At 43.9% G+C, this 24,292-nt stretch overlaps 1 protein-coding gene across 1 annotated transcript in view; it reads right to left on the bottom strand.

Annotated features, from left to right (window-relative positions):
* Positions 1–24,292, bottom strand: part of CORIN (corin, serine peptidase) — a 279,991-nt gene that overhangs the window by 96,629 nt on the left and 159,070 nt on the right. The window contains exon 7 of the mRNA XM_029910685.1: positions 5,664–5,771. Within this exon, the coding sequence (XP_029766545.1) occupies positions 5,664–5,771 (108 nt within the window). The remainder of the gene's footprint in view (positions 1–5,663; positions 5,772–24,292) is intronic.

Below are 24,292 nucleotides of genomic sequence, written 5' to 3'. Positions count from 1 at the left end.
CTGAACCTTCCAAACCTACCAGCCTGAGCTGCTTCTCACATGGTCATGTTAATGTCAAGGTACAAGCCTCTGACAGGCACTGCATTTACACAGGCAGCCACAGGCAGGGACACACCCAACTGACTTACATGAATGATCTCCCAGCCACTCATGAACCATTAGTAGGGACGCTTCAGCCAATTTCCCTCCCCCCCCCCCACCCCCCTAAATTCCAGAACTGTGCTGTCTTGCACTGGTCAGAGCCTGGCCAATGTAAGCTCATTACTTAATTCACTACTTCTTCATAGGAAAGTTGTAACCTAAGTTGAGATTCCCCTAGCAATTCAACCAAAAACACACTGTTTTAGTAAAATATAAAACAGATGTATTAATTATAGAAAGTGATTGTAAGTAATAGGCATAGAGATCAAAGTTGGTTACCTGAGAACTAAAAATAGAAATAGTCTAAATTCTAACTTTAACAGACTAAGCAAGATTTGAATCAAACAGTTTCTCACCCCACAGGCAGCTTACAGTTCCTCAAAACACAGGCGGGACTCCGATCCGGCCTGGGACCGGTATCCCTAGTTCCAAGTCTTTGTCTTCCATCTAGATGATCTTCTGGATGTTGAGATGGGAGGTGGGGGAGAAACCAAGTGATGATGTCACTCTCTCTCTCTTTTTATACCTTCTTCCAGATGCTAGAAAGATCCTTGCTGTGACATGGGGGTCAGGCAATCCCCATTGGTCAAGCAGTTTCCATTGCATACATGCCTCTGTAAGGAGCCTCTGAGATAGTGAATTCTTTTTGGTGGGCCATCTACTCCTGTCTGGCCCTCCTTTGTTGCAACTGAAAGGCTGGCTGTGGGCATCTCTGAACCTTACAACATATTTCAGTAGCACATGTAGCAATACCTCATAACTTCACATACAATGATAGTACATACAAACCAACAGGGATTTTATTAATGTTCAATAAATCAAGAGTTTTAAAATGATATCTTGCTAGATATACTTTGTACAAAACATATCAAGATATGGCAGTGGTGAATATGGGGGTTGCAGGGTGCTACGTTGAGGTTCAGAGTGTCACACACACCCTTCTTGCAGAACTCTGTGGTGTACTGTACCCATTTGCGGTTACTTGTTTGTCTCCCAGAATAAGAGTGCAAAGTTTCTGACTTGGATTTATTGCCTTAAATCTTTCATATTTTAGCTACACTTCAGCCGTTAGTATAATTCCTTGTGATGGGGTGTGACTCACCACTCTGGCGCCTCCTGCCAGCTGTCATGGGAATTAGCTCTTCTTGCCAGTGCACCCTCTTCTGGTGTTGCCTTGCTGCTGTCACTTCTGCTCTGTGACTCATGTCACTCCCAGGACCACGGCATGCTGTTCAGTGACACAGCCATCTGTCTGTGCCGCACTCTGTGCTCCCCACTTCCAGGGGTGTAGTCCAGCCACTTCTTCAGTGGTGAGTGGGGTTGCGGGGGACCCGGGCCCACCCATTACTCTGGGTCCAGACCCAGGGATGCTGTAGATGGCCACTGCTTGCGGCGCCCCCTCTGACTCCTCCGTAGGTTTCCCTGGGCCACTTCCCTGCGGCCCCAGCACCCTCTTTGTCCTTGCCTCAGAGCCACAGCCTGCAGCACACCAGGAGCTGCCTTTAGCTCCCTGGGTCTCTGCCTGCAGTACTGCTCTGTCCAGGGTGCTTGCTCCCTTCAGCCTGCAAGGCACCCAGTCCACCTCACTCCTCAAACTCCAGGGAGGACTGAAGCTACTCTGTTCTGCAGCCCTTCTTATATGGGCCAATCCGGCCTTGATTGGCTGCTCACTGCAGTCCCTCTGATTGGCTGCATCCTGCGCAGCCTCCCCAGGGCTCTATTAACCCCTTCGATCTCAGTGTGGGGCAGGCACCCCATCACATTCCTGCACAAAGCTTTCACCTAGTATAACAGATCCTTAACTCTAGCAACCTTACTAATCCATGTACTTATATTCACCTATTTGCCCCCATGCAAGTTTGAAGCTAATAAGCAATACACCCCTGACACTCCTATAATGTCATTTTACCTCTAACAAGCATAAAATCACCCACAAGATGTGAGAGGGGACCATAGGTCATAAGATCAAGTCAGGGGTTAATGTTAATGAGCTAATTAACCCATGAGCAGGCAAGTGGTTAAAAAGGAGCACAGGAAAGAAGTGCTTGAGGAGGAAGGGGGAAGAGAGGAGGCTAGGAGAGCCTGACAAGGCAGCTCTTGGAGTAGAGACATCTCAGCCACTCACCTCTGGAAGAAAGGGCCAGAAAGCTGGAAAAGAGTGCAAGGATGTGATTGCACTGATATGCACTGATGAAAGGACTGAGACACTGTAAATAAAGTACATGCTGGTGTTCACAAGCAGGAAGGTCTCAGAGTGGTCTGTGTTGGTGGAAGAGGTGGAGGTACAGCAGCTGTGACCTGTCACAATGTTACCTAAGGCAACTGCTATGTTTTCAATAGTAACTACCGTACTATAGACCAATATCTTTTTTCCTATTAAAGTAATTTGGGTTTATATTAACAAATGGGAAATATCCTGGACAGAGAAACTAAGCAGCTAGCACATGTAATTTTGTGCTTTATCCATATTATTTCATAGACAGTTCTGAATATGAAATTTAAGGTCAAGTACATCCATTTAATTTGCAATTCCTACATAGAGATGTCAGTATGATAAAGTATTTGTTCCCAAACTGAAATTCACAGATCACTCTCAAATTGTCTGCAGAACTGCATCTCTCCTAGCATATCAACACCTATTGAGAAATGATCTGTCCAATGGCCATGTGATGTGGGTAGAGTGAGTAGCTATGCTGAGGTCCCACAGAATTACTAAAACCCACTGGTTTGGTAATTTTTTTTGGTTTTGTTTTTGACATTTCACTCAATTTCTAATAGATCATATGACTGGAAGAAATAAAATATTTCTGAGGTAATAGATGAAACTGAAGACTCAAATAGTATATAAGGAATAGACTATAGTCTGGCTCCTCAGTGAAGTAACGCTCAGAGGACTGAAGAGACACCTCCTTGGATGCCACCATTTTAAAAGAGTCTTGGAGAAACTCCAACCAATGAAAGAATTGCTGGAATCGCTAGTGATCTCCAACAAGGATTTGGAAGACCCTGTGGCCAATATTGCAGAGAAAACAGTTCATGCTGAAGAAAGAATTTTGATGGCCAAAGATGCTGCACCACCAAAAAGAGGCCAAGGTAAAAGATTTTCAAAGAGATCTATCTGTCCCTATTGAAAGATAAGATAAAGGATTATGAACAGAGACATAGAAGTGACAATGTAAAAATTTTAGGTTGCCATAAGGCACAGCAGAAGGCAATGATACTGTATTTGTGGAAACGCTACTTCTTCCTATTACACACCCAGCTGAAGACATCAGTTGAGAGTTGGAATGAACACACCAAACACTGGTTCCCAGATGGAAATAACTAAGGCCTGGTCTACACTAACACCCCAATTCGATCTAAGGTACGCAACTTCAGCTACGTGAATAACGTAGCTGAAGTCGACATACCTTAGTTCGAATTTACCGCGGTTCAGACGCGGTCCACACACGGCAGGCAGGCTCCCCCGTCGACTCCGCGGTACTCCTCTCGCTGACGTGGAGTACCGCAGTCGACGGCGAGCACTTCCTGGTTCGAATTATCGCGTCCACACCAGACGCGATAAATCGAACCCGGAAGTTCGATTGCCAGCCGTCGAACTACCGCGGTAGTGTAGACAAGCCCTAAGATTACCAGATAAACAAAGCATTCTTCAGAAGGCTAACGCTCTTGCGGTCTCATCTATTATAGACATAGCTATTTATTTTGCCAGCCTTCTTGGCTAAGGTAGAGGGAAAATCTCTTTCTTCACTACCACCATAAAATTGTTTAGAAGTAAAAAAAGATAGATCTGCATTGCATTATGGGACACATAATGATCCCACTAGCCTGCTAAGCTTTGGAAGAGGCCAAGAATTTTCCATAAGAAAGCTCCAAGAAAAGATAGAAGTCTTAGCCTTATTTTGCCCTTTCATCATTCTGTTTCCTCAAGTAATGAAACTTTCTTTGTCGAACCCTTAGGAAAGGTTGAATATACAGAATACACTTGGTATAAAAGTTCTTGAGAGTATGTTAAAGATGAAGAAGAGAGAATGGGACACAACAAATCTGAGAGTAATCACTGTCAAACATTGTTTTTATGTCAGTGTTTTCTGTTATTATGCTATTAAGTTAGGAAGTTTAACTTGTTTCCATTTTTCTCAAAAATGATTACCAACCATGCTACACAACTGAGCATTTTAATGGGGCCAGGATTTCACTGTAAGGGCCTGATTCTACCAGCTTAGCTCACAAGGAGTAATACCTTACAGCACAAGTAGTCCCTTTGATAGATTCCAATGGAAGTACTTGAGGAATAAGGAAAAATCCACACCCCTGAGAGATGTAGCTATGCCAACCTAACCCACAGTGTAGACAGTGCTAGGTTGAAGGAAGAATTCTTCCATCAACCTAGCTACTGCCTCTAATGGATGTGGATTACCTATGCCAATAAGAGAACCCCTTCCGTCAGCATAGGAAGCGTCTACTCTGAAGTGCTACAGCAGTGCAGCTGCAGTGGTTTAAGTGCAGATATACTCTAAGGTCTGGTCTATACTTAAAAATTTTTGGAATAATCTTTTGGTTAGGGGTGTGATTTTTGAAAATGTTTGTTTTGAAATTGTTAAAAAATGGACACCTTCTCTCCTCCCACGTTTCTGGGAGGTGAGAAGAAAATGAAAGTAAAAGCTAAAAAGGAACAGGTTTTTTTATTTTAACAAAAATATTATTTTTCATGTTTAATGGTAGCTCTTTCAGAGAGAAAGTAGCACTTTCACTTTGTTTAACTTTTTCTCTCTGGCAAAAATTGGAAAAATAAGGTTTTTCCGCACTAACTCTTTAAATTTTGCATCAGGAAACCATTATTTCCTGGTGGCAAAATTTCAAATGGGGACTTTTCCCCCCCATGAACATTTCTACAGGAAAAATTCCCATTTTCAAGCCAGCCATAGATGTAATGTGGATTGTGAGACCAAGAGGATCTGCCAAACAAGACATTGAAGAAGTGATCAGAGAGGTAGGAAGATAATTATCAGTGGAAAGAGCCTTGAAATTCAATGGAGATCAGGATTTAAAAAGCAGTGAATAGCTGATGGTCAAGGAGGACAAGTCTGTCCTGATGCTTATGCAGGAAGAGTTTAGTCATAATGCTCTGCTGGCACCAATGATATGCAGCATTTTTATGTTCTATTTTGTCTCATATGAGCTGCTGAATTATCTGGAAAACTGACAACCCATCTTGAATAAGTTTACAATAAATAACAAAGTCAACATTTTTTCAATAAAATATGCACCTGGTTTGTATAAAACATAAAAATTGTGTAAAAATACCATTTGCTGAAAAAGCATTAAATGATAGAATTCTCTAAATCTTTTAAATTAGTTATGAAGAGCCACAAACTTTAATCTGTGTTCACTTCCTTGCTAAATAAAGTGGAACGCATGGGTATATTACTGTTTCTGGTAAGTCTAAGGGGAAAGATTCTGTCAGTTTAGACAATGCTATTACATTAAAGCCTTTAGAAAAATGTAACACTCCCAATTACCACAGTTTTGTTCATCACTCAGGTCTCCACAATCATCATATCCATCACAAACAAAGGTGTAATTGAGGCATTTCCCGGTAGTACAGCGGAACACATCATCACTGCAATCTGCAAAACAAATATTTGTAAAGCACATCAACAAAACACTACATTGTGTTCTATGTTTACAGCACCACAGCAGTGATAGAGCAAGTTAAACTACATTAATAGCTACGCACAATAGCTATATTATAGTAGTAAACACACATATAAGCAAACAACTATATTGCATAAGCACATCAGTTCATTAGAATCCAATATGGATACTGAATATAAGAAGGATCAAAGATTCTTTGTGGACCTTTTTGGCTGCTGCCAGGAAGAAAGTGTTGGGACATGCCTTCCCCGGCCCACAAACCTGTCTGAGGCCAGAGCTCAGCACAACCCAGCACTCCAGTGCCAGGGCAGGATGCAGACCAGAAAGCACATGGAAAGATAGTGTGCAGCCCCAGCACTTCCCTGGTTACAGCCCCACAGACCTGCCTGTGGCCAGGGACTTTCTTCCTAAAAAAAAGTGATAAGCGGCATGCCTGTTGCCAATATCCGAATCCAATTAATATTAAAGTCAATGGAACAGGATTGGTTCCCAGCAAAATGTTGCCATTAAATGAAAGATGTTAGTATACAGATTGCTATTAAGCAACAGCTACTGTATTTACTGCTCAGAAAGTATGTTTCTTTGCCTCAAAATGGTGATAAGGTTAATTCTCAGTTCTTCTTACCATTCTCAGGAAATGCATTGGCCAAATCCTCCGAAACAGTGAAGTCCCTTTGCACCACACTGCACACACAACCTGGTCATTGATAAACATATATGTGGCCCAAGAAGGATTTCCAGCATAGGGAGATTCTCTGGTGATGAAAAGCCTGCATAAAGATTGCTACCCTACTTTCTCTGCCAGTGACTGGAGGAAAGTGTGTCTGGCTGGGAAACTCACGGGTTGTTCCAAAACCTGGCTATGGTTTCCACCCCTTGTGGAATTGGTAGCAGAAGTAAATTGGCAGAAGCCTCAGGCTGCCCTAATATATGCCCAGGGACCAGCCCTGCATACCGTGACCCCAGAATCAGGCCTGATTTGTTCTGCACGTTCCTTGGCTGAAGACAAGGGTCTGGGCCTGCTGTATCTTTTTTAAGATACAACACAGCTCTCCTGAAAGTTGGAGATAAGTGTAAGCACTGGAAATCTGCAAATGGAAAGATTGTGTTGGTTTGGTGGGCTGGATCAAGCGTTCACAAATCTTACACATCACATCTGTCATTGTACTAACAATGTTATCAAGACATAGATGAGCAAATTTTAACATTTTCCAAGGCATGACACAGTGTTTTGTGTGACAAGGCACCACCTTTCTCTTGCAAGACTTAGTGCTTCCCCCTCTGGCGATGGCGGACCTGATGTAATCATCCCCTCTCAGGGCAGGGTTTGCCTTCCCTCTTCTGTGCTTCCTTAGTCCTATTTTCAGGGTAGGCCTGAGGATTGGCCTATGAGGTGATCCTCCACCAAACAAAAAGGAAAGTCTCATAAACATAAAAAACACCCAGGGGGGTAACTTTCGCTGCCTCCTCACCGGTGCAGGGTGTCATTCTGTTGGTTGCTCTGGGGTGTCAGTCCTTCCCCTAGCAGGCACTCAGGTTTCCCCTAGGGGAAGGAACACAGCCTCTCATCCTGGAGCAGCTTATTTCCCTGCTGCTACTAGCCTGGCAGCAGCTTGTCTGTCTGTCTCTCTTCCCCTCTTCTGTGCCCAGAGGAGGGTGTTTTAAAGGCCTCAGGCAGCCCTTAATTGGAATCACTTGTCCCTAATTGACCTGAGGTAACCCCTTCTCAGCTTATAGGGAAGAGGGCCTTTAACATTCTGGGGCTAACATATCGGCCTACCAAGACCCTCTTGCAGCCATCCGGCCTGACTTTGTCACACAGACACACACCCCTGCTCAACACCATGGGTTTGGGCTACTTGGGTCAAAAAACAGTGCACCCTTGACAGGCCATCAGCGTTGCCATGCCTGGTCCCTGACCTGTGTTGCACTCTGAAGTGGAAGGGTTGTAATGACAGGAACTATCTCGTTACCCTTGCATTTCTTTCTTTGTTCCGGTGCATCCATTTCAGCGGGGTATGGTTAGTAATGAGGGTAAACCTTCATCCAAGTTGTATCGGAGGGTTTCCATGGCCCACCTTACTACAAGGCATTCCTTCTCTACCATGGCATACCTTTGTTCTCTGGGCAGGAATTTCCTACTAAGGAATAAGATTGGGTGGTCTTTCTCTCTTACCATTTGAGAGAGCACGGCTCCCAACCTGACCTTGGAGTCATCCGTTTGCAGCAAGAACTCCTTCTCAAAGTCCAGGGATACTAGCACTGGGTTACTGCAGAGGGTGGTCCTCAGATCTGTAAAAGCTTCCTCAATTGCGCTGGTCTATTTCACTATGTCTGGGCCCCAGGCTTTTATTAGATCCATCAACTGGTATGCTCTGGTAGCAAAGTGGGGAATGAATCGCCTGTACTACCCAGCTATTCCCAGGAATGCTTTGACCTGTTTCTTCCAGATCGGTAGGGGGCCAACTTTGTATCGCCTGTAACTTGTTCAGTTGGGGCTTCACTATGCCCCTCCCAACTACGTACCTAAGGTATTTGGCTTCTGCTAGCCCTATTGCACATTTGGAGGGATTCGCAGTGAGACCTGTCTTCCTCAGGTTATCCAATACTGCTTCCACCTTTTCTAGGTGTGTCTCCCAGTCTGGGCTATGTATGATGACATCATCAAGGTAAGTGGCCGCATATTTGCCATGTGGAAGGTTGCGGGAGCCCCATGTAATCCAAAAGGGAGGACTGCGTACTGTACAATCCTTCTGGTGTCGAAAAGGCAGTCTTCTCTTTGGCTTCCTTGGCCTGAGGGATTTGCCAATAGCCTTTGGTCAGGTCAAGGGTGGACAAAAAATTAGCTTTTCCCAACCAGTCGATTAGCTCGTCTATCCTAAGTATGGGGTAAGCATCAAACTGGGACACCTTGTTTAATTTTCGGAAGTCACTGCAGAATCTCATGTTGCCATCTGGGTTAGGCACCAGGACAACTGGACTGGACCATTGACTATGAGACTCCTCGATGACTCCCAGCTCCAGCATTCTCCCAACTTCAGTCCTGATCTCCTCCCTTTTTGCCTCTGGGATCCGGTATGTCTTAACATTCACCTTTACTCGAGGATGTGTGACGATGTGGTCATGAACCTCTGTGGTTCCACCTGGCTTCTCTGAGAATACGTCATGGTTCCGTTCAATCATATTGATGACTTCTGCTCATTGTTCAGGAGTCAATTTAGGGGATATCCCTAACTGTCCCTGATGTTTGCTTTCTTGGGGTGATGTCTCTAGGATGACCAAATGAGCTTCCATGGCTTGCCAGGGTTTCAATAGGTTGACAGGGTAGATCTGTTCCGGCTTCCGGTGATCAGCATGTTGAACCTTATAGTTGACCTCCCCAGTGGCTTCTGTTACTTCATATGGCCCCTGCCATTAGGCCAGGAGCTTGCTCTCAGCTGTGGGCTCCAGCACCATTACCCAATCTCCCGCCTGGAATTTCTGGGCTGTCGCTCAGCAATTGTAATAGGTCTATTGGGTCTCTTGTGCCTTCTCCATGTGTTCCCACACTATGGGGGAACTTTGGCTATCCTGTCCTTCATCTTCATCACATGCTCAATGATGCTTCTTCCCTTGTTAGGTTGTTCTTCCCAGCCCTCCTTAGCGATGTCCAGTATGCCGCAGGGGTGGCAACCGTTTAACAGCTCGAAGGGGGAAACCCGGTTGAAGTCTGGGGAACCTTCCTTATAGCAAACATCAGGTAATGTGGAAGATATCCCAATTTTTCCCATCCTGGCTCACCACTTTCTGTATCCTGTTCTTCAGTGTCCTATTAAAGCATTCAATGAAGCCATCGGTCTGTGGGTGGTAGACTGACATTCTTAGGCCCCATATGTGGAGCATTGCACACAAGTCCTTCTTCAACTTTGACACAAAGGGGGTTCCTTGATCCATCAAGATCTCTCACCCTAGAGAAAATTTTGATTAATTCCTTAGCTGTCGCTTTGGACATTGTGTTTCATGGGGTATGGCTTCTGGATATCGGGTGGCGTAGTCCAGAACAACGAGCACACTCTGATGGCCCCAGGCTGACTTCTCCAGTGGGCCTATCAGATCCATGGCTATCCTCTTGAATGGGACTTTGATAATTGGCAGAGGTACTAAAGGGACCCTCAAGTGCGGTGGGGGGATATGCAATTGGAATTCTGGGCAGGAGGCGCAATATCGTCGTACCTCCATATAAACTCCCAGCCAAAAGAATCTCCATAGGAGTCAATCAAGGGTCTTATCTACCCCCCGATGTCCTCCGAATAAATGACTATGAGCTAGGTCCAACACTGCCCTGTGGTGCCTTCAAGGTACCAAGAGCTGCTCCACCTCTTGCTCTTGCAGTCAGACTACTCTATATAATAGGTCCCTTTTTATCATGAAATATGGCCCTGGGACTTCGGTTTTCCCCTCCACTGGGACCCCATTCACTTCAACTATCTCTTTTCTAATATTATTGTATAGTAAATCATTGGCATGATCCTGCCCCAAATTCTCAAATGAGGGTCCAATATGCCCAAATTCAAGGGGACCTACTTCTGTTTCTCTCTCAGGGTTGGTCTCCATGGAATTGGGTCCAGCTTCTAACTTGTCGACTCTGCGTCGCCCCCTGCCAGCTGGACACGATTTCTTCCCTACAAGTGCAGCCTTTTGGTTCTGGGCCAAGATCCTGGTTCCCAACCTCTTGTCTGCCCTCCTTTCTCGCCTAGTCTTCCAAGGCTTCCCAGCTGTAGAGAACAAGCTAATGTTCTGGGCTAATTCACAGAAGACTGGGAGAGGGCTAGTTACTGGGGCCATTGTATTAATCCCAGGGTCACTACTCTCCTCTGACCCCTCTATGGGGAGTAGGCCTCCAAACCCTAAGAAGTCTCATCCTATGAGGACCAGATATGGGAATTTCGGGACCACCCCCACCATCACCCTTGTGGTATTCCCCTGGACCTCAATTTGTACAGGGATGGTTGGATAATAATTGACAGCACCATGTACACAGGTGTCACGGAGTGTGGGGGGACTCAGGGCCCTGCACCCCCGGCGTCCTGCGATTCACCATGACTCTCAGCCAGCCAGTAAAGCAGAAGGTTTATTTAGACGACAGGAATACAGTCCAAGACAGGTCTTGTAGGCGCAGACAACAGGACCCCCTCAGTTAGGTCCATCTTGGGGTTCCTGGGCACCCTAGCCCCCCTGGGAGGTCAGAGCCCTGTCTGCCTCCCAGCCATGGTCACTAGCCAGCTCCACAGACTCTGCCTTCAGCGACCCCTCCCACAGCCTTTGTTCAATTTCCCGGGCAAAGGTGTCACCTGGCCCCAGCCCCCTCCTGGGTTCTCATGTTACATGCTCAGGTATTCTCCGTCGGTCAGTCTCCCATCCCCCAATGCAGACTATCCTAGCCACACTCCCCTGTCAGCATTCACAGACCACTTTAAGAACAGTCCCAGTTCGTCACAACAGGTTATTCCGGTGCATTTGGCCCGAGACAACTGGTCCTGCCCCAAGAGTTTCCTTGAGACCAGCATGACAGCACTTCTGGAGTCCACTAATTCAATGGTCTGTATGCCATTCATCCTAACTGGCCGTATATATCTATGGGGGGGCCATCGCGACTCCCACGAGGTTTATCAAGCCACAAAGATCTTCATGATACCCCAGATTGCACTGCATGGACTCCTCCACATTAGGGCACTGGGCCACTATATGCCCCATTTCCCCACAAGCATAACACCTATATCCTACTCGAGGTATCCTTCTATTCTTTGGGCTAGTGGGCTTTACCCCATGATCCTTTCTCCCCAGGTCCCCAAGTCCCTTTGCGGCCTCAGGCCACTCTTCAGCCTCTTCCCCCCCACCCGCCAATATAGTTCTGCCTAGTGCTTCGGAAGCAGAGGCCCTTGGAGCGGGGACTGGCCTCTTGACACAGCGCATCTCTTCCCCGGTAGTCTTTGGCCATTAAGTGTCTCTCTACAAGGGCAACTAATGCACCATAGGAGGAGGGGTCATTTTGGCTGACCCATCCTCATAGATTTGGCAGTAGTCCTCTCATGAACCTGTCCAAGACTATGACTTCCATAATTTTCTCCAGGTTGTGGATCTTGGGGCGCAGCCACTTCCTCATCAGATAGATCAGGTTGAACTGGTGGGACCTCAGTGCTTTGCCATCCTGACACCTTCACTCATGGAACCTCTGAGCCCTTATAGCTGTCGTCACCCCGGACCTCCCCAGAAGCTCAGCCTTCAGCTGGGGGCAAATGTAGCCGTTTCCACTGCCATGTCATAGTAGGCCTTCTGGGCCTTCCCACACAGGAAAGGGGCGAGGATGCTGGCCCACTGGTCTTGGGGCCAGACCTCATGTTGGGCCATTCTCTCGAAGGCAAGAAGATATGCCTCCACATCATCTTCCAATGTCATCTTCTGTAGGTAACTACTTGCCCTTAGGGACCGTGTCCCGCCATGGCCATGCATCAGAACAGTCAGGGCCTTCAGCTGGTTCATGACCTCCTTCAGGGTGGCTCGATCCTGGACTGCTGGCACATCAGCAGTTGATTCATACCGACTTCTATTGGGCAGTCATCTAGACCCTGGTAGTCTTTTGTTTTGCTGCCGTGGCCTGTACCAGTGCCCTCACTATGTTGTCCATTTTGGGGGTGGAAGAGATTTACCTTGCCCTGGGATGGTTCGCCATGAAGTCTGTCCCACTGCTAACACCACTTGTGGCAAGGCATCTCCTTTCTCTCGCCAGACTTAGCGCTTCCCCCTCTGGCAATGGTTGACCTGAGGTAAGCACCCCCTCCCAGGACAGGGTTTGCCTTCCCCCTCCTGTGCTCCCTTAGTCCTAATTTCAGGACTGAGGGTCGGCCTTTAGGGTGATCCTCCACCAAACAAAAAGGAAACAGTCTCATAAACAAACAAAAAACCCAACGGGGGTACTTTTCACTGCCCCCTCACCGGTGCAGGGTGCTGTCCTATTGATTGCCCTGGGGTGTTAGTCCTCCCCTTAGCAGGCACTCAGGTTTGGCTGTTTCCCCTATAAGAAGGAGCACAGCCTCTTACCCTGGAGCAGCTTATTTCTCTGCTGCCATTAGTCTGGCAACAGCTTCTCTCTCTCTCTCTCTTCCCCTCTTCTCTGCCCAGAGAAGGGTTTTTTAAAGGCCTCAGGCAGCCCTTAATTGGAATCAGGTGTCCCTAATTGACCTGAGGTAACCCCTTCTCAGTGTGTAGGAAAAAGAGCCTTTAACATTCTGGGGCTAACATATCGGCCTTCCAAGACCCTTTTGCAGCTGTCCGGCCTGACTTTGTGTTATAGACCCAGAGCAGAGGGACCTAGGGCTACATTATGAAAATCATTTTAACCTATTGTGAAACCGCACATGCAAATCAATTTCTCATTGTATCCAATGATTTTCACAGCATGGAACTGTCCAATATTGTTCTCATGAATTATTCTCTGGGGCTCAAAAATTATAGCAATTGTGACTGCTCATCCTTACTGCCATCTTCACTTCCAGACCACCCAGGATCACTCTTGATTTTCAAGGGCCACAGCTAAACAAAGAGTAAGCTGTTTTGAAAATATGACCCCAAGTCTTTTACCGTAAGAACTTGTGGGCCTGATTCTGATCTTACTAGAATGACTTCAAAGGCATAACTCTTGGTTTACACTGGTGTGAGCTCAGAATTTGGTCCACTATTTTCTCTCCAAATGATCTACTAATACAGACATCCGCAAGTGGGTTTACTCTTTCTTTCCATGACTGTCCATTGCGTGGCAGATGGGACAAAGGACCCGGTAAACTAAGTTCCCTGTAAGCTGCACGGCCGCGCAGCAGCCTTCCTAGAGCCACTCTGGGAACCAGCCCGGGGACCTGCTGGGGCACCCTTCCCCCTGTCCCAAGTCTGCCACGACCGGGGCGCCTGGACCAGCTGGGGTGCCCCTACCCTGGCCCAAACCCAGCTGCAGCCAGGGCACCCCTACCTCGGCCTGGACTCAACTGCGGCTGGGGCGGCCCTCCCATGGGCCAAACCTAGCCCCATCGTGGACTTGCTGCGGTGCTTCTCCCCCTGGCCCAAACCCAGCCCCAGCCCAGACCTGCCAGGGAAGGGGTGCCTATCCTGCAGCCCCAGCCCCAGAGCTACCGCGGCCGGGAGAGGCATCTCTCCCCCACAGCCTAGGTGCTGCTGTGGGGACAGAGAGCTGTGGGGAGTCCTCTCTCCTTGGCATAGCCCCAGAACACTCTCCTGCACCCACCCCAAACCCCTCATCCCTGGCCCAACCCCAGAGCCCGCACCCTCAGCCGGAGCCCTCACCCCCTGCACCCCAACCCTCTGCCCCAGCCCTGAGCCCCCTCCCACACTCCGAACCCCTCGGCCACACCCCCAACACATGAATTTTGTTATGTGTCACACATCACCTCCATATTAGTGCACATAACAAAATTCATTCTGCATCTGGGTGGGAAAATTAGAGGGAATACTGCCAGTAGGTACTCTTGTGTTCAGTGTAAACACTTACTATCCTGCTTAATTCAGTGTTGTTCCACGTTGTTACAGTGTGAGACACTAAAGTACATAAAATTATTCACAATGAATTTTTTGGGGGTAGCATAATTAACAACACCGTAACAGGTACATTGTTTTGTTTTGTCATATCTGATGGCAGTAGTAAATTGATGCTAGTACCTGCCAAATTGTAACTTAGAGATAAGTGTAGCAGTGCGGGACTCACCCCTGCGGCGCCTCCTGCTGGTCATCTCTGGGAATTAGCTCTCCAGCTGTTGGAGCGCTCTCTGCAGGCCAGTGTCCCGCTACTGCTTGGCCCCCGTGTCCCTCCCAGGACCCGGTGCCCTGTTGTCTGGGGTGCTGCCCCCTGGCAGTAACCCCTCACAGCTCTGGGTCTCCCCCTCCCAGGGGAACCCCCACCCACTATCCCCACCTCACCTCAGTATACAGCTACTGCCAGTCTCTATCTAGCCCCTGTTCACTGGGGCAGACTGCAGTATAAGCCACTCATCACAGGCAAAGGGGTTTGGACCTGCTGCCTCTGCCTACCCATGGGTTGCCCCCTGAAACCCAGTACCTAATAGGCCTTACCAGGCCTGCAGCCTGGGGCTTTCCTAGGCCGGAGCTCCCCAGCTCCCTTGGCCTTTTCCCAGCCCTGCTCCACTCCAGATACCTACCTGGTTAACCTCCCTGCAGCCAGGCTTTTCTCTCTCTGAACGCAGAGAAAGACTGCTTCTGGGCCTCTGGCTCACAGCCTTTTTATACAGGCCAGCTGACGCCTGATTGGGGCATGAAAAGCTGCAGCTACTTCCCCAATCAGCTTTTAGAGCTGCAGCCCTCTCCAGGGCTGCTTTCAAGCCCTTCCAGGCAGGAGCGGGTGTCCACCCCGCTACAATAAGTGATTGATTCATTGATAGAAAGGATACAGTTACACTGTTCTCTGGCCACCCAGCTCTGAAGGCAGTGCAGAAGTAAAGGCGACCCCCCTACAATAGCCAGATTTCACAGGGGAGACCAGATTCCACGGGGGAGACCAGATTTCAAGGTCCATGCCATGTTTTTCATGGCCTTGAATTTGGTAGGGCTCTACTTAGGGGTTTGGTGTACCACAGCACTGAGCAGCTGTAACAATTACACACACAAGGAAGATCTCTCCCTGATTCTTGACCTGGACTTAAGAACAACCCAAGAATTCTCAACCTACCGCACAAAATCCTTCCATTTTCACACTTCACCCAAAGCATGCTGGGCCAAGACACAATGAGATTAGTCAGTATAGTATGTAGACACTCATGCAATATAGATATGTCCAGTAAAAATGAGAGATGTGTACCTCCATATTGAGACTCAGTGCTTTAATTCAAAGAGCTCCCAGTAACCTGAGAGACAGCACCAATATACCAGCAAAAGAGAAGACAGGATTTCTCTAGGCTTATTTAATGCCAGCCAGAGAGAGACAATGTAAAAAGGAAGATAAGAAACGTAATTACAGCCATACTGGGTCAGATCAATGGCCCATCTAACCCAGTATCCTGTCTTCTAACAGTGGCCAATGCCAGATGCTTCAGAGGGAATGAACAGAACAGGCAATCATTGAGTGATCCATCCTCTGTCGTCCAGTCCCAGTTACTGGCAGTCAGAAACTGGGGATACTCAGAGCAGGGGGGTTGCATCCCTCACCATCTTGGCTAATAGCTATTGATGGACCTATCCTACATGAACTTATCTAATTCTTTTTTGAGACTCGTTATACTTTTGACCTTCAGAACATAGCCAGGTAGAGTTCCACAGGTTGACTGTGAATTGTGTGAGGAAGTACCTCCTTATGTTTGTTTTAAATGTACTGCCTATTCATTTAATTGGGTGACCCCACGTTTTTGTGTTATGTGAAGGGGTAAATAATACTTCTTTATTCACTTTCTCTATGCCATTCATGATTTTATAGAGCTATATCATATCCACCCTTAGTCGTCTCTGTTCTACGCTGAACAGTTCCAGTCTTTATAAAATCTCTTTGTATGGAAGCTGTTCTGTACCCCAAATCATTTTTGTTGCCCTTCTCTGTACTTCTTCCAATTATAACATACCTTTTTTGAGGTGAGACGACCAGAACTGCATTCAGTGTGGGCGTACCATGAATTTAGATAGTGTCATTATGATATTTTCTGTTTTATTATCTACCCTTTTCCTAATGGTTCCTAACATTCTGTTAGTTTCTTTGACTGCCACTGCACATTGAGGAGTTATTTTCAGAGAACTATCCACAATGACTCCAAGATCTTTCTTAAGTGGTAATAGTAATTTAGACCCCATCATTTGGTATGTATAATTGGAATTATATTTTCCAATGTGCATTACTTTGCATTTATCAACAATGAAGTTCATCTACCATTTTGTTGCTCAGGCACCCAGTTTTGTGAGATTCCTTTGTAATTCTTCACAATCAGCTTTGGATTTAACTATCTTGAATAATTTTGCATAGTCAGAAAACTTTGCCACCTCACTGTTTACCCCTTTTTCCAGATCATTTATGACTATGTTGAACAGCACTAGTCCCAGTACAGATCAGTGGGGGACCCCACTATTTACCTTTCTCCACAGTGAAAACTGACTATTTATTCCTACCCTTTGTTTCCTGTCTTTTAACCAGTTACTGATCCATGAGAGGACCTTCCCTCTTAACCCATGACAGTTTACTTTGCTTAAGAGCCTTTGGCGAGGGACCTTGTCAAAGGCTTTCTGAAAGTCCAAGTACATTATATCCACTGGACCACCCTTGTCCACAAGTTTGTCGACCCCCTCAAAGCATTTTAATAGATTAGTGAGGCATGATTTCCCCTTACAAAAGCCATGTTGACGTTTTCCCAACATATTGTGTTCATCTATATGTCTGATATTTCTGTTCTTTACTATATTTTAACCAAGTTGCCTGGTACTGAAGTTAGGTTTACTGTCCTGTATTTGCCAGGATTGCCTCTGGAGCCTATTAAAAAAAATCGGCATTACATTAGCTATCCACCAGTCATCTGGTTCAGAGGCTGATTTAAGTGATAGGTTACATACCACAGTAGTAGTTCTGCAATTTCATATTTGAGTTCCTTCAGAACTCTTGGGTGAATACCATCTGGTCCTGCTGATTTATTACTGTTTAATTATCGATTTGTTTCCAAAACCTCCTCTATTGACGGGACAGTTCCTCAGCTCTGTCACCAAAAAACAAAGGCTCAGGTGTGGGAATCTGCCTCACATCCTCTGCAGTGAAGACCGATGCAAAGAATTCATTTAGCTTCTCCAAAAACAGAGTTAGCTCCTTTAGCACCTTACTGATCCAATAGCCCCACTGATTGGCAGGCTTCCTACTCCTGATGTACTTCTCATCTTCCTGGCAGAGAGCTCCAAAGTAAATCTGCCAACCAAGGGAAGAGGAGAAAGTTCACCAAGATAAAGAAACTGTGATTCCTGGTAATCAGGGAGGGAAAAGGGCCAGAACTCCAGTAACCACTACACTCCCACACATATTGTTACATCATATGGTAACATCTGTTATTACTCTTTTTAGAAGATGAATATTCATCCCCAAACCCTCTGTCTTTGCACACAGGAGCCACATGAAGATAACTGTAGCCCCTTTGCACTTATTTGCATGGAGAGAGGGGGTTGGAAATGCTCATGGCACTGTTTGGGGGAAAAGAAAGGGTAGGGAGTTCATTAACATGAAGCAGTAACCAACCACATAGAGGGTGCAGATCTCCTCTTCCCAACTTTAGACATGGGGCTTGACAGTCTTCAGGCTTGGCCTGACTGCTTTAGTATTAGCACTTCTGTACACAGAATTAAGGGAGTGGTCTCAAATTTGGGAGAGCTTGGTAAATTTGTAGAGCTTCCCCAGGCTTAACAACCTTAATTTTAGACTATGGATATTAATCACTTCCTACCCCCACAAAAAGATTTGTTCTCTCTACTAATTTTGCATTATTTCAGAAGTTCACATCTGAACTTAAAGCCAAGTACTGTGTGTAAGAGAATGAAATAAAATAATCTCGCTGTCTTGAATTTTTCAGACCAGTGTATAAAAAAAAGAAAAGGAATGAAATAGCAAATTCCAAAACCATAAAACTAAATGAAAATATGTGAGTTCTGTGTATGTTTCATATGAGCAGAACAGCACCCCGCTAGGTTTAAAATTCAAAACATTATTTGTCTTGAATCTGTATCAGCATGAACTACCCTGGCAAGCCTCTACCTTTTCCCATCGGTATGTAACTCTGACTGTATCTATTTCTTATTATTCCTCATTGTAAACAAAACAAAGCTGTCTTTTCCCTATGGTGCCTCTTCTGGCTAAGTTAACTGTTTGATCTGCATTCATGCCCTAATACATATTTACACTCATCCTTTCATAGCTACAGAAATGACATTTAGAGCATGGCACAGCTTGACAACAGCACTCTGAAACTCAGACAGTGTAATTTAAACAAAGGCACACAGATGTCTTTGCAAGGGCTGAAGTAAGTGAATATGCAAGTCTAAATGTCTTAACATTTTCATTAAGGTACTGGCAATAATATATTAGACAGCTACTTATTCTCATCGTTATATAAATCACACTTCATAACCTCCACTTGTAACTGGTAGAATTTAATTTTCATTAGGGATGGGCCAAGGCCAGTTTTCATAAAATAAGAATTAGTTGAACTTCATTCCTGTTCCCAATCTCCATTAAACCCAAATCTTTTTTAAGTTTCATATCAGTTTGGTTAAGGCTGGTCAACCTTTCAGATTAACCAGCCCTTTGAACTCTATTAACGTACCTGTCCTTTCAATTTCACTATTCCAATACACACTCTTCTGTCTGTCAGTTCTCCATCTCACCCCTTAAAGATAATTGTAGGGGTTCCAGCAACTTCTGTGCCATTTGTTTTAAAATATGTTTGCATAATTTCATCGGATTTGTTTAGTAAAATTGGGTGTAAGGAATCTTACATGCAGTATGACAAATTCTGCCTTCAGTTACACACATCCACGTCAGTAGGGTTGCACAGTGTGTAAGTCAGTGCAGAAATTGCCCCTGTACTTGTAAACTTAGTAACTTCAAAGTCAGTCTCTTACATTTCATGATTAAAATTGCCATGTTAATCTTGTGTGTGTGTGTGTGTGTGTATAAGTATCTCACATAAAACATGAAATGATCATTGCAAAGGGCTCATTGGATTCTGCCATTGTCTAGACTCTAAATAAAAAGAACAGGAGTACTTGTGGCACCTTAGAGACTAACAAATTTATTTGAGCATAAGCTTTCATGGGCTACAGCCTATTTCATCAGATGCATGAAGTTAGTCTCTAAGGTGCCACAGTACTCCTGTTCTTTTTGCGGATACAGACTAACACGGCTGCTACTCTCAAATCTAGACTCTAAATGTTACCTAAATAATTTATTTGGTGTATCAAAGGCGAGATAGGAGGAGTGTGTATCAGAAGGAGCTGAGGAGAGGAAAGGAAGATAATGCACTGTGCAATTTAATACTGATAATTTATTGATGCAGGCCACTTAAAATGCTCTGGGATTCATCTCTTTAGTATCAGTAATTCTTTTTATAACCTCTATTTCATGAGCCTGCATTTGCAATATAAATTATTTAAAAAAATAAATGTATCTTGATTGGGGCCTTTGGATGTTACTGCAATACAAATAACAAAAGACATCTCAATGAGAGCTGCCATTTTACTGCTAATGTATTTCCCAGAAAGACATTCTGTGTTCTGACATAATCCACAATAATGGAAGTATTAACCAGTAGATTAATTCAGGAGAGACTGAAGAACTCCCTAGTTGTTTTAAGGTAACTTTTATTACATACTAGAAAAGTTTGCATGGAAAATCTGTAAACATTCTTTGAACTAATAAAGAGTTCTATAATAAATAATAGATCTTGACTGTGAAAATCACTAGCCTTCCCCATGCATTCAAATGCTGAGAAGCCCTTTCTTCGTTACAGACTATGGACTAAATCCCACTCACCTTCTTCACATGAATAGTCCTCTTGAAGTCAATGACACTTTTCATGCAAGGAAGGAAAGCAGAATTTGTCTCCCTAGGGGGCCAGATCCTGCAACTCGGTCCACCTGAGCAGACACTTACACCCATGCAGAACAATGGGGCTGTATGCAGTTGCAGGAGTCCACCTGAGCAAATCCAGGTGTAGCCACAAGTTAGCAGACAAGCAAGATGGGTAGCTCCCTATTTCTTCAGCCATTTGGAATTATTATTTAATTTAACAAAACATTAGGAGAAAATAATGATTGTTTTGAACATTTTTAAAAAAAAACCTAGATGAAGTGATTACATAATTGTTTAAAAATAAGTATTTTGCTGTACTTGTTTGTCAACAATTTGACCTCCCCAGCTCTCTCATGCTGGAGAAATCATAATGCTCTTATGCTTAAATCTAAAACAAACTAACAAAAATGTTTTCATTTAAATCGCAAAACATATTCATGAAAGTATTTCTTTTCATCTTTAATTTAATAACCATTGTGTTTTAACATAATCCCATATTTTTACTTCACTACAGCTGTGCCAGTTTACAACAGCAGAGTTTGGCCCTTTGAACCTAAGGGTAAGTCTACATTTGCACTAGCAGGTGCGATTCCCAGCTTGTGTAGACGTACCCATGCTAGCTGTGTTTGGGATAGCACCTGCAAATAGCGGCACACCAAGCATGCCCTCAGCGGGTAGGATTGTCCCAGGCAGGATTGTATGTGGGGCAGCTAGCCTGAGCGGACACCCATGCCACCGTAGACACATTGTTATTTTTAGGCGCTAGCTCAAACAAAGCTAGCATGGATATGTCTATGCGAGCTGGGAATCACACATCCCAGCTCAAATATAGATGTACCCTAAATCAGTCCAGTGCCCCTTAAAAGATACAATTAACTACATTTTAAAGTCTACTGATCTGAAACTGGATGGAGTTTGTTGGTTAATTAATTTACAGACAGCCTTTTACATCATTTCAAAGAAAAAAAATCTTTTTTTTAGTTTTATGAAGTTATGTAGTGTCACTGTCTAGACACACTGAGGACTGACTTAATTACAGTACATCAAATCAATGTAACTGAACTACTATACATCAACACGGTGTACAACCAAAAGAAAGCTACTTCCACAGCAAGTTATTCATCATTGTCACCACAGCCTCATTCTGTTCACTCCAGAGAAAACACTCTGGACAAACACTCCTCCCCTGGGCCAGGAATAAATGAACAGGTTTAGACAAGACTACCAAGACTCTGATACTGCAAACCATTAAGCGTGTTGGTAACTTTGTTCACATGAATGATCTCATTGTCTTCAACAGGATTACTCTTGTCAGCAAAGTTATGCAAGTGCTTAATTGTTTGAAGGATCAGGATCCAAATTTGTTTCTCCATCTACATTACTAGAAGCCTTTGCTTCCACCTACTGATCTTCATAGAACAGTACCATAGAAGTGAAGTTACACCAGTGTAAATGAGATCAGAGTTGAGCCAGAAGTTTAACAACTGGTTAAATTACTTAACATAGCCAGAATCTTATCACAGATTCTGTAGTTAAGTCTGCATCTGCTGTTCCATAAATCCCCTTTTTTCTCTCCAAAGGTTTACAGTTGTAGCATTAAAACAAACTTCACTCCAGATCAAACTTATCCAAGATCAAATAAAGTTTGGACATTGTTAAATTACACCAGTGTAAAAAGTTTCCCAGGTGTTGTTCTGGATTCTGCTAGATACAGGAATGCCACATATCAACATCAGTACTAAGTTAGTTTATGCAAACTAGTTTAAAGCACAGAAAGTTAGAGAAAAGCACATTTTCTTTTCCTCTCAGTTATCTTCTTAGACAGATCATCAGTCATGTAATAATTCAACTGATCAACAACACATCAAAATATTTGGGGTAACTAGCACATTTCATTATTATGAAAGCACTGGCCTTGGTTCCAGTTACTGTCTTACACTTAAAGCAGGGATTGAAACACTTTATGATGTTTCAAGAACACTTTAGCAGCAGCTCAATGCACAGCAGTGGTCAAAAAGCTAACAGAATGTTAGGAACTATTAGGAAATGGATAGAAAATAAGACTGAAAATATCATAATGCTACTATATAAATCCACAGTGCACACACACAATTAACCTGTGGAACTCATTGTCATGGGATGTTGTGCTGGCCAAAAGTGTAACTGAGTTCAAAAAAGAACTAGATAAGTTCACAGAGGATAAGTCTATCAATGGCTATTTGTTTTAATGTACTTCATATTTTAGAATTTCATATTGCTTTAAATATTGCTACATTGTATCACGTCTTTTATTTACCTGTTTTTATCTGGTGTATCCTATTTGCATTATCCCTGTTGATTTAATTGTTAATTGGTTTCTTTTTTCATTTTGGATATTTAAATAAATGTTTCTTTATTTCAAAGTCACATTCAATTATTTATTTGGAGACATCCTTTAGTGTATAGGGAAAAGAATTCTTTGTAAAATTTAAGTGGTTACTCCTTGAGTGCAGTCTCATTAATAATCATAATCAATAATTCCATCTTTTGATTATCCTGCATTCATCATATGAGAAGCAATTAATTAGTTATTCCATGTAATTAACTGTTGGTTCTCCCAATTATCAAGTTTGATCATTGTTTGTTTTCTTTAGGTAATTTTATTTTAAAAATTACCTGGTGCCCAACCTCTTTCTATCCCACAGCACCCTGTGTCTGATCATGCTTTTGCCTCTCAGCATCAGAACAATGCAGACTCTTCAACCTACCCACATAGCTAAAACTCATTCAAATCCCACACATTAACTATATTTGAAGATTTGTTTTTAGAATTAATAGTACTTTTTGCTGTTATTCTTCATAATTGAAAGTTTCTTATTCAGCAGGGGCTGACATATAATGTTCTTCCATTTCAAACTGACTGCCACTCTGTTATTGCTGTCCATGAGAGCAAGGCCCCAGCCTGCCCTTAGCTACTTATTCCAATAAGAGTAAAAGCGAAGCTGCCCTCAGGGAAGGTGTACTCAATGTCAGAATAGGGGACAATGCACAGTTAAGGCAACCAAATAACCTTAACTCTCCCTTGTGTGCCACTACGAAGGGAGAAAATAGAAAAAAATCTGTGTCTTTAAAAATCAATTTAATTTAATCTAGCATTAGAAATACTGATGCACTAATCATATTTGTATGTTGATTGCACAGCATTATGCAAGTTAATGTTAAGGTTGCCTTAACTGTGCATTTCCATACCTTCACATGTTTGGATTTCTTTTCACTTTAATCTTAATTCTGAATTTTCTGAGTTTGTAATGCTTGTTTTTTTAATAATTACAACATCCCTGTAATGCTTAACTGTTAAATTACTTCTATGCCCTCAACCTTTCAATTGACTTTCAATAGGATATAGGCTCCTAAATCATGTAGGCACTTTTGAAAATGTTATTCTAAATTAAACTGGAGTTAACACTGAGGGTAAAAACATGACAGGTATGGCAACCTATAGTCTCACTCCTATTGAGACCCATAGGCGATAGCAGCCATCACTTGCTTCTAATAGATTCCCAGATAAAAACTATGTGTAAAAATTTCCCAAAGCAGCTAAATTATTTGTGAATTTAAGTCCCATTAATTTATGGACTTCCAATGTGACTCAGAATCCTAACTCACTTAGGCACTTTTATGTATGTTACACATAGTTTCCCTCTGGGAATCCATAAGAGGCAAGTGACTTTCAAAAGTGAGCCCAAACTACATAGTTCAGATCCTAATCCAGATCTAATCCAAAGTTTGGGAGTATTTGAATCCAGAGTTTTGATTTGACTCTCTGATAATTTTCCCTATACACCCACCATTTACTTATCCCCAAAACTGTCCCTCTTTCTTCCTATTTCACTGTTTTGTCTACTGTTCATTTTTTCAGAGTCTCTGAACATA

The sequence above is a fragment of the Terrapene carolina genome, unplaced genomic scaffold (assembly GCF_002925995.2).
Source record: "Terrapene carolina triunguis isolate 2854851 unplaced genomic scaffold, T_m_triunguis-2.0 Scaffold66, whole genome shotgun sequence".
In the NCBI taxonomy this organism is placed as follows: Eukaryota; Metazoa; Chordata; order Testudines; family Emydidae; genus Terrapene; species Terrapene triunguis.
This window is presented reverse-complemented; position numbering and strand designations above follow the sequence as displayed.